Raw genomic sequence first — 10,515 nt, forward strand, 5'->3', positions numbered from 1 at the left:
AATTTTTCACTCAGAAAAAGATTTCCTACCCTTCAGATTTGGAAAAGAAAAATTTATATCTCAATATTTGAAAAACTTTAGTACAAAACTTTAATCATATAAAAACAAAACTTTAATCATATAAAAATGTTTGTGTGTTTTCCTTTGCTGTGTGCTTTTCCTTCTCTTCTATGCCACTATAGTCACTACCTTTTTTATTTTTTCTCTCTCAAGGTTAACCTTTTCTCGTGTTCAAATTTATAAAGAGGCTAGAAAATTAAGAAAAATTAAATAAAACATTTGAGATGAAGAGAGAGAAGAATAAAATAAAATAGGTTGGATGTAAGAAATCTTTTTTCCAAATTTTTTATGTGAAAATCTTTTTATGAAGAAAATTTCAAATTTATTATGACAAAAAATATTTATGAATCGGAATTTTGAAATAAAGTCTTTAATAAAAAAGAAAAAAACTAAAAAATATTTATTAAGATTAAAATAAATTAAAAAGTTGGAAATACAATATCAAATGTTGGAAGTATAGGATGAAATATCTTATTCAGAAAGAAAATTTACTTAGTATTAAGATATTATAAAGATTATTGAAGATAATACAACTTAATATAATTTTTTATGACAGACTTTTAGGTTAAAGTTGATTAAGTTATTTTTAATTTTACTTAGTAATATTATCAAGGTTATTGTTAACTAATATTACTTAGTGTTCATTTTAATATAAAAAATATTTTTTATATGTGTAAAACATATTTTTTATTAACATCAATAAATAAATGGTAATTTTAGTTAAGGTTATTTTCTAACAATATTAATCAAGATGATAGAAATTATTTCTCAAGTTTTTTTGTAGTTTATACTATTAGAGTTGTATATTAGATTATGACTAATAATGATGTTTGTATAAGTTTTTTCATCTAATATTATTGATGGATTATTCTATAATAAATGTCAATCAGAACATTTTAAATTTAAATCCGTCATTTTGTTTATTTAATGATGATTAAAATTATTTATTTAGATAAAAAAAAAAAATTTAATGAATTTAAAATTTTTCTATTTAAACAAAACACTAAAAAAATAAATTCAAACTTAATATATTTAAACTTTCTGAAAATTATAAAATTGTGTATCATCACTATCCAAGCCCAAGTTAAAAGATAAAAAATGCTATGTGATTATATTTAATATTTTTTTTATTAAAATTTAAAAGTAAAAGATGTTAAAATTGTTTAATTTAAATGTGAAGTTACAAAATAAATAAGAATGAAAACATATAAAAAAGTCCATCATCTTTATAGATTAATATACTGTTACGGGTTATAGATGAAAAAAAAGTGTTGACTACATTTTTCATCATGGCCGGTGGCGTGGCGGCGGTGATTGTTCGGTGACGTCCTAGCTTTCAAAGGTTTGTTCTTTTACTCTTCTCATCTTTGAATAGTAAATTGAATCCAACTGTAGTCTTAGTAACCTGAATTGGATAATGCCACGGTTCTATATTCTGTTAGAACTTGGGGGAAGAGCGACCAAAATGGTGATTATTATTGTTAGATGAATTTTCTAGTATTGCATTGGGGTAAAGCTGCCTTGATGTGAGCGAAATCTTTCTTTGATTCTAAGAGAAATGATTAGGAAGGAAGCAATGAAATGTTTATAGGCTTGCTGACTAGGAGGTGTTTGTAGAAATGCCACTCAGGTATAATAGTTTGTTTATTTTTTTGACATTATTTCAGTTTATTTTCTCCGCTTGAGATCTTCCTTCCTTCATTTATTTTGTCATGTTTAGTTTTCAGTGTGTCACTTTGCAACTGATTTGATCTCTTTTTCTGTCTTACGCTTCTTTTCCAGCTTCTAAAATTTGGTGGGCATAAAAATCTTGTTAGGCTAGCACCTTTCTCTCCAAATCACTGATGGCTTTTTTATTTCAGAAATTTCAAGAGGTATCTCCTAATTTTTGTATGAAATATTACTACTTTTTGGTTGACTTTGCTAAATTATTTAAATTATGTGTTAATCTCACTGCCCTCGTCAAAGACATGCCGTCTTTAACGAAGAGTGACCAAAATTCATTCGGAGCAAAATATGTTCTTATGTTATGGTTAACTATGATATCTTATTCCATATGTGGAGCATCATGTGAAACCTATAACAACAATTTTGGTTTTAATTTGTCTCCAGGCTGTGAGAACCCTCACAAAAAATCCCATATTTTCTAGGGATCCTCAACAACTACAATTTGAAGCGGACATTAACTGTTTGTTTCTTTATACAAGGTTGGTCCTTTCTACTGTCTAAGTTTATTGATTAATTTTGACTGTGAAGATTCATTCATTTGGTTTATATCATGGTAATATACACTTTTCTCTTTATGTTTGTATCATGGACGAGCTAATATATTTATAAACTAAGACTTAGAATTCCTACTCTCTTTATCATTCCACCGTTGTTTTCTTAGAGTCTTTCAGTCTACTATTACTGTTGATTGGATGAAAATGGGAGAAGAGAGATAGAAAGAGTCCACAATATATTTGTAATTTACTTAGAAAGAAGGGTTTGACAAAATAGACTGTGTTTGTGTCCCAACCTTATTAATAATCAAAGGTGGCTGAAGCCAGACAAATAGATTTGTTAATATTCAGTTCGGTTAGTAGTTTGGGTAAAAAATGGCTCTTATGAAGTTGGAAGTGAATGGAGATGGCTTTGAGTTTGAAAGTCAATGTCTCTAAACTGGAGCTGCCAAATCCAGCCGCATTCTCTATCATTAGGCTAGCCAATTTGAGACAGCTTAAGGTATTACTCTGACTTTCTAAGCTTCAATCATTGTATTCAAAGAAGGATCATCAATGCTACTTCTGATATAGATTATAGATAATCAACTGTCTCTGTTCTGATGAGAAATTCCATTGATATGCATTTGTTTGAATACGAAGATCCATGTAACCATTGGGCACCCCTTCAGTTATTGGTTTTATTGATTAATAAATATGATAACGATCGACTCTTTTGAGCAATTTCTTCTTATCATTATATAATACTATAAAAAAAATGGAATTGGCGTGTAATAAAAGTGAGAACCACGTTTTACATCTGCCTGTGAACAAGATTATCAAGACTGAAGTCACTGATCCTCATGAAGAGACCTGTAATATTGATGCTATTAAATATAATGAAACTACAAGAAGACGAGGAAGGGTAAGGTTTCCTCCAAAGCTTGTTAATAAAACAATAAAGAAACGCAAAGAAACATAGAAAAAAATGCATTAAGTTAACTTTAACGTTAAGATTTTAAATCTTCAATCGTAAGATCTCACGGGCAAAGTATTTTCTAATTCTGGTTTTATGGATTCAAATAATTTTGTTTCCAATTATTTTTTATTTTGTTTGTATATTATGCGATGTTTTTCCTTTTTAACATTTTGACATATTTTGCTCATGCAAAGACTTAAATATCCAGCTACAAACTGTTGGGGGAGAATGCTAATGAAGCAGACGCGGAAGAGATTATTAAAATGGCTAGTAAAGCCTCTTTTGTCGATCAACGGAGGCAAGTACAAGAAAATGTTCACTCTCAAATCAAAGCATTTTGCACATGCATGAACGAGATTCTTGTTTCAAAAGAAAAGATGGTGAATGGCCGCTTAGAATTATCTCAACAAGCAAACAGTCCACGTCTCCGTGGTGGGCATAGTTCTGCTAAAGGTATGTGTGACCCAACTAATAACATTCCCGGTGATTTGATCTTTGTTTTAAATTTTAATCTTCCCCTTATTTTACTTGTCATTTTGCAGTATTTTTGTCATTGCTCAGTCATTTCCTTTTCCTATTGATCCATGAAGGCATGGAGAAAAACCTTGTTGAGTTTTTTAATTCACATTTTCAAATTGCTATGAAATCTCTAATCATTGCGTGTTTATCATTTTTGTTATTGATGTGGGCAGCTGCCTCTAAACAAAGACCATTAAGCCAATCTGAAGTCTCTCAGAAGTTAAAGGATCAACTTGGTTATACACTTAATGTCAAACCTTCTCTAATACCTCACAAGGATTCTGGCAAAGGTCTATTTTTAGATGGTGCAGTTGATGTTGGTGCTGTACTAGCCTTTTATCCTGGTGTGATCTATTCCCCATCTTACTATAATCAAATTCCTGGATACCTTGATGAGCAGAACTCGTACTTGATTACAAGATATGACGGGACTGTCATTGATGCCCAACCTTGGGGTTGTGGCGGTGATGGACCAGAGCGATTCAACGGTAGAAAAATGTTAGAAAACAAACTAGTTAATGAAGGAGCTCATAAGGGTTCGGACAGAATGAGTAAACCTTTGGAAGGCTCCCAGATAGATGATGATGTAGTTGAGCGTAGAAATCCATTAGCCTTGGCTCATTTTGCTAACCACCCTCCGAAAGGGATTCTTCCTAATGTCATGATCTGCCCTTATGACTTTCCATTGACTGAAAAACACATGAGGATTTACATACCAAACATATTATTTGGAAATGAAGAAGTAAATCTGAAGAGATTTGGCAGCTCTTGGCTCAAATCTGTAGTTTCAAAAAACAGTGAATCAGATGTTCCTACCCTCAAAGCTGTTGTTCTGGTAGCAACTAGGACTCTTCAAGACGAAGAACTCCTTTTGAACTACAGGTTGAGCAACTCTAAGCAGTGGCCAGAATGGTATGCTCCAGTGGATGAAGAAGAGGACATGAATCTGAAAGATGAAAGTGGCCAATGATCAGACAGAACACCTTTCGATATCATCTCAGAATGATGCCCTAGGTTTAGGTTAAGTGTCTATCTTTGGTCACGCGTATTAGTCTTTAGGCTTAAATGCTTCCTTCGTACTCATGTTAAGAGGTGAATTTCTGTTTAGTATCCGGTTTTAAAAATGAAGACATTGGGTTCCTATTACGAAAAGTGTATAAATAAGGTCATGTCCGTTAAGTTGACAGCAACGGCGTTAAGTCCATGCTGATGTGGCCGTACTTTTTCTCTTCTCTCTTCTGCTTGTTCTCTCTCTTGTTCAACTTTTTCTTTGATGATTTGTTGAACTTGTTATTTCTTTGTAGACTTTATTCATATATTTTTCATAACATAGGGACCCAATGTCTTCATTTTTAAAATCGGATACTAAACAGAAATTCACCTCTTAACACGAGGACAAAGTAAGCATTTAAGCCTAGTCTTTATCATACAATGTTAGCATGTTATTTATATTTAACAATTTTAAAATAAAGGTTGGAAAAAAAAAATAATGTCAAATTTTAAAGAAGTGAAAAAATAACTAAAAAACTAAAACTATACTAATTTTCCCATTACGTAAAAGTCCTTGGAAATTTAGAAAATGTAAAATTACTATGACTAAATATTTTATATATATTTTTTTAGAATTTATAGTTCTCTTTAAATTTGATGGATTCAGATAGTAGTTAAATAGTTTGTCACTTTGTGCCACGAACCAGTTTGTTGGAACTTGATCTTTATCTCATTTTTTAATATCGCAGAGAAAAGGAATTAATTATTATAAAAGTTAACTGTTTCTCTTAAAAATTCTTATTATAAATACCACAAAAAGAGTTCAATCGTTTTAATGTTTTGATGAAATATCGTGTACCTTTTCTGGAACGTATGTTTTAGAATTGTTTTTCAATGCATACACCTTGATAAGTTTAGATATTTTGTATATACTATGTTACTGATGGATACAACCAAATATAGGTAAGAATTAGGAATTTTGATTCTTTAGTAGTTTGTGTTGTGTATATGCTGTATCTTCAAAACATAAATTTGATATTTTAAAGTATATTCAATTTTATTTAGTATATTAAAATAAATGTATTTTGAAAATATAACACTAAAAATTCAAGAAGTAAATATGGATATGATAAACAGTGCCGATATAGATATTTAAATATTAGGTTAAATTTCTATTTTATTTCTAAATTATTTTAGAATATATTTTAATTTCAAATATATATATTTGTAGTCTTTGTTTTATAAAAGTCGTCCACATCATGTAAAGTTAAATGAGGTGTAAATTTAATGTAATAGTGAGTTTTAATTTTTATTATTATATCTTATAATCATATTTTTGTGCTTGGTAAAATATGATTTAGAGATGTTAAGATGAGTTTTATTAAGTGAATAAATATAATTTATTATGATATGGGTTGTAAAGTCAGAAAAATTCAATTTTTTTTAGAATAAAGATTAAATTGAACTCAAAGATAATTATGTAGATTGATAATTCGATCATTTCAAATACTAAAATATTTTCAATAATGTTTGAATAATTTAAATGTTTATTTTATTTGTTTATTAAATTATATAGCTTGACATTTTAATTTTTAATTATTATCTTTATAATGATATTTAATAAAATAAATAAACATTCTAATTTGTATTGTTATAAAATAATAAATGGAGTTAACTTTTGTGTTATAATAAATATATAAAATAAATTAAAAAAATAAATAATCTGAATCAATTCATTATTGAATTGAGTTACAAAATTTTTTACTTAAAAAAAATAACTAACTCGTTTATAATTTAATGCAAAGTGTCAGTTTAACACCTTTAATATCTTTATTATGATGCATAATAATTTATTTTACATAAAATCATGTGTTATGTTTAATTGATAACATGTCTTAATATTAATATATAATAATACATTATAAATAAAGGATTATATTAGGTTGATTTTGTATTTAAATTTTTTATTTATGTAACTTATAAAATAAATATTTTGTTTCTAAATTGTCACACGTATACTAAAGAATGAGAAGTCAATATTGTTTAAAATAATATATTATTATTATTGAGTGTGGTAGTATATATATATATATATATATATATATATATATATATATATATATATATATATATATATATATATTAACTTAATTTAGTTTTAACTTTATACCAAATTTGGATATTATTTTATTGATTTTTTCTTAAGAATTCATTTGACTTTGAGTATCTAAAATTTGTATATTTTTAAATTGAATCCCTAAAATTTTATTTTAATGTCAGTTAATGTCATGTTGTCTTCTATATATTGTCATTGCTTAAGCGTATATAAATAATGACATGTTATATTTTAAACTCTTGTAAATTTTTATATTTTAGTATTTATTAATTTTTTGCATAGAATATCCAAAAATTTAATACTTTTTAATGAAGAATTTATAATAATAATAATTCAATTATAAATACTTAAATTCAGAGGAACCTAAAGTTTAATTTTTTTATTTATTTTTCATCTAAAAACATATAATGCAAAAGAATAGTTATTTCAATACACTTGACAATACAATCAAACAACAGATATTTCATTAAAAAGTATAAAAAATCAAACCAATCAATGAGCACACTCTTTATTAAAAATTTAAATAAAAAGTAATGAAACTTTTTAAAAATATTGAAACTTAATTATAGCAATATAATATAATCAAATTATTTTCTAAATTATTATAATATTTATCTAAAAACCTGTCCCAGCTAATTATCCCTAAACCCTAAAATTCCTCTTGAAGATTGATACTTCGTTTTGTTTTTCTTCCGCCACTTCACCAGTGTCTCTGCGCTCTTTAAGGTATGTTCTTCACAGCTCTAAATACTCTTTTCCATTGTTGTTTACTTTCCAGTTTTCATATGCATTGCCCCAACCTCTACTATCGTCCATCCTTTTAACAAATTCTTCTATCACTAAAACCAATTTCACCGATTACGAAATTCATTTTATTTTTGTGTGTGAATATTCTTGCAAGAGGTAAAGCTGAATTTTTTGTTTTGTATTTTCTTTAGACGATCTCAAGTTTCTGAGATCCTATCTTCCCAGCCTGCTTGATCTTTTTTCCTATTCTACTTTGCATTGCTAAACAGGTGAAGGATGGAGATAAATTTGGGGAAACTTGCATTTGACGTTGATTTTCATCCGTCAGATAACCTTGTCGCCACGGGTCTAATTAACGGGGACCTTCATCTGTACGTTGCTTTGGATTAGAGCTGCAGCTTTCATAGCTAATACAGTTTTTTAATTATTTATACCTTTTTGGCATTTATGATAATTATTACATTGAATATGTGTGCTGCAGATACCGTTATAGCCCTGATAGTGTCCCTGTGAGGTATAGACTGTGAACCTTTTGTTTTTATACTTGTTTGATACTTGTAAACTCGCATACATGTTGACTTTATTTGTTTTCTGTGTGCCGTTTGCTGTTAGGAGATAGTTGTTGGTAATATGTAGTCCTCTGTTGCAATTATTAATTATTTTACTAATTATTCTTTCAGGCAATTGGAAGTTCATGCGCACACAGAGTCTTGCAGGGCTTCTCGATTCATCAATGGTGGACGTGGTAATGCACATTATTTTCGATATTGTGTATAACTTCTGATGATCTTACTTGCATGCGTTTGAGTTTAAAATGTTTATGGTCATGTTTCTCTTTTAGTGCTGTTGACGGGTTCTCCAGATTGCTCTATACTGGCTACGGATGTGGAGACCGGATCTACAATTACCCGTATTGATAATGCTCACGAGTGAGTAGATTTACTGCAGTTACTGATTTGTTGTGATTTGGGTAACGGGATAATCACTAGCATCCTCATTGCTTTAGAATTTTTATTTGGCTTTTGTTGTGATATAGGGCTGCAGTAAATAGATTGATAAACTTGACCGAGTCAACTGTTGCCTCAGGAGACGATGAGGGTTGTATAAAGGTACATTTTTGTTCTTATTTCAAATTCTCAGAATTTGTATTTTATTTGAATTCCAGATTATTTTGTGGTATGCATTAATAATATTTTACATAGATATTCAGCCATTTCTAAGATAGTGGATGGCAGCAATGGATTGATCTCTTGTTTTAAAATTTAACAATCTTTGCTGAGCTCTTAAATTGATAAACCTTAATTAGGTGTGCTCGACTAATTTTGAAAGCCCTATGCTCATAGCAAGCACAGAAAATACCAGGTCAATGATCACTACTAGCAAATCCGTTTGACTATAATCCCTTTCTTTCTGCAGCCACCCCCCAATAGCATTCATTATTTGAATATTGTATCATTGATTATTTTATTTTATACATGTATATTTTTAACTTTATGTTATTTTCAGTGCTATTCTGCTTAAAATCACCCTGTACTTTTCTGAAGATAGTTGCAATTTTGATCTTGTAGAGTTATGGGAAGGTCAGACTGTTGGTGCTTTCTCAACGTGTTTCATCTGCTCTTCTTTGTTGTAGGTTTGGGATACCAGAGAACGCTCTTGCTGCAATTCTTTTGATGCCCATGAAGATTACATTTCAGACATGACTTTTGCTTCTGATGCAATGAAACTGTTGACAACAAGGTAGTAAATTCATGTAGCTCACCTGCCCTAAAATATCAATGGATATAGTGTAAATTCTTATTTTCCATAAATTTCCTGTTTTTTTAGCGGAGACGGGACTCTGTCTGTTTGCAATCTTCGAAGAAATACAGTAAGTTGAATATCTGTATTTTCTGGTTCCTCTTAAAGCATATGTTCTCTCTACTTATTTCATGATTTTTAACCACCCATTCATGATTTATTGAAAGGTACAAACTCGATCCGAATTTTCTGAAGATGAGTTGCTGTCTGTTGTTTTAATGAAGGTATTAAAGTCAAAGTCCATGAATTTGCAGTGAATTCTTATGCTTTTATAGGAACTTTTTAAATATTTCTGGAAAAGCATTTTTGTTATTTCTATCTTCACTTTTATAATTTGGCCAATAGTTTAGGGACTAAAAACATATTTAACCCTTTTAAGTTTTATGAAAGGAACCTTTCTTTTGTTTTGTAATTTTCTTTTCTGTATGCATTTTAAAAGACGACACTAATAGTTTTGTATTTATTTAATATTGAAAGGCAAAAAAAAATGAAAAAATCAATGTAGTTATAAGAATATGATATTTTTTATTTTCAGGACTGTTTGCTGCAAAACCACTTCCTACAGAATCAGTGAGAGTGGACAGTGATCCACCACCAGATTGTAATGGATTGAGATGCAGTCTTGGAACTGAGTTTTGTACCATATGCTGCAATGGACAAGGATCCAAAACAATCGATTAAGCAAATAAATATTTAAAATTAATAATAATGGTATAATAATATTGTATACCTCTATTTTAAGAGAATTTATTGAACGTAATACGGTCATTTACATGAATTATGCTGCTCCAAAAGCAACAGACAAACAACCAGGTCTTACCAAAAAATTAATTTATCACTGAATGAATATTAGTATACACGAAAATAGAATAAAATGTAAGCTATGGTTTTACTCTTTAACAATGAATATATTCAAGGATTAAGATAAAAAAAATTGTATGACAATGAAAACTGTATAATGAAATTGAATTTGATGAATTATGAAATTGGGTGGTGTGGTTTGTAGGATGGACATGTCTCTATTGACAGCATAAGAAAACTGTATAATGAAATTTTTCTGACCAGACATTAGTCAGTGCAAGTTTCATGCACCAAACCATCTT

General features: G+C 29.1%; 2 protein-coding genes across 5 annotated transcripts; both read left to right on the top strand.

Annotated features, from left to right (window-relative positions):
• The first annotated feature begins 1,252 nt into the window (after positions 1 to 1,252).
• On the top strand, positions 1,253 to 5,351 carry LOC148201890 (uncharacterized). 3 transcript variants are annotated; one of them, XM_088108337.1, is made up of 6 exons: positions 1,306 to 1,402; positions 1,503 to 1,690; positions 1,843 to 1,934; positions 2,173 to 2,267; positions 3,449 to 3,693; positions 3,933 to 5,351. In XM_088108337.1, exons 3-6 carry the CDS (start codon positions 1,905 to 1,907, stop codon positions 4,727 to 4,729), a joined length of 1,167 nt encoding a protein of 388 aa, XP_087964463.1. In that variant the 5' UTR covers positions 1,306 to 1,402; positions 1,503 to 1,690; positions 1,843 to 1,904; the 3' UTR covers positions 4,730 to 5,351. The 3 variants fall into 3 exon arrangements, with proteins under 3 accessions (XP_087964462.1, XP_087964463.1, XP_087964464.1); XM_088108336.1 differs by lacking the exon at positions 1,503 to 1,690 and having other exon boundaries at positions 1,253 to 1,402; XM_088108338.1 differs by lacking the exons at positions 1,306 to 1,402; positions 1,503 to 1,690 and having other exon boundaries at positions 1,889 to 1,934; positions 3,435 to 3,693.
• Positions 5,352 to 7,435: 2,084 nt separating this feature from the next.
• LOC148201891 (WD repeat-containing protein 55-like) lies at positions 7,436 to 10,139 on the top strand. Of its 2 annotated transcripts, none has more exons than XM_088108341.1 (10): positions 7,436 to 7,591; positions 7,882 to 7,983; positions 8,094 to 8,126; positions 8,293 to 8,357; positions 8,454 to 8,541; positions 8,649 to 8,721; positions 9,246 to 9,352; positions 9,440 to 9,482; positions 9,580 to 9,636; positions 9,948 to 10,139. In XM_088108341.1, the coding sequence occupies exons 2-10, from the start codon at positions 7,889 to 7,891 to the stop codon at positions 9,984 to 9,986; spliced, it is 600 nt and encodes a 199-aa protein (XP_087964467.1). In that variant the 5' UTR covers positions 7,436 to 7,591; positions 7,882 to 7,888; the 3' UTR covers positions 9,987 to 10,139. The 2 variants fall into 2 exon arrangements, with proteins under 2 accessions (XP_087964467.1, XP_087964468.1); XM_088108342.1 differs by lacking the exon at positions 7,436 to 7,591 and adding an exon at positions 7,615 to 7,768.
• Positions 10,140 to 10,515: the final 376 nt, after the last annotated feature.

The sequence above is a fragment of the Vigna umbellata genome, chromosome 3 (genome assembly GCF_029865625.1).
Source record: "Vigna umbellata cultivar VRB3 chromosome 3, Vumbellata_1.0, whole genome shotgun sequence".
Lineage (NCBI taxonomy): Eukaryota > Viridiplantae > Streptophyta > Magnoliopsida > Fabales > Fabaceae > Vigna > Vigna umbellata.

Excerpts from the sequence above, each read along its gene's own strand:
- LOC148201891 (XM_088108341.1), top strand. The coding sequence starts at position 7,889 with ATGGAGATAAATTTGGGGAAACTTGCATTTGACGTTGATTTTCATCCG. Across the intron at positions 7,984-8,093 it reads ATTAACGGGGACCTTCATCT|ATACCGTTATAGCCCTGATA; the intron begins GTACGTTGCTTT and ends TGTGTGCTGCAG. Across the intron at positions 8,127-8,292 it reads CCTGATAGTGTCCCTGTGAG|GCAATTGGAAGTTCATGCGC; the intron begins GTATAGACTGTG and ends TTATTCTTTCAG.
- LOC148201890 (XM_088108336.1), top strand. The coding sequence starts at position 1,905 with ATGGCTTTTTTATTTCAGAAATTTCAAGAG. Across the intron at positions 2,268-3,448 it reads TGTTTGTTTCTTTATACAAG|CTACAAACTGTTGGGGGAGA; the intron begins GTTGGTCCTTTC and ends TTAAATATCCAG. Across the intron at positions 3,694-3,932 it reads TGGGCATAGTTCTGCTAAAG|CTGCCTCTAAACAAAGACCA; the intron begins GTATGTGTGACC and ends TGATGTGGGCAG.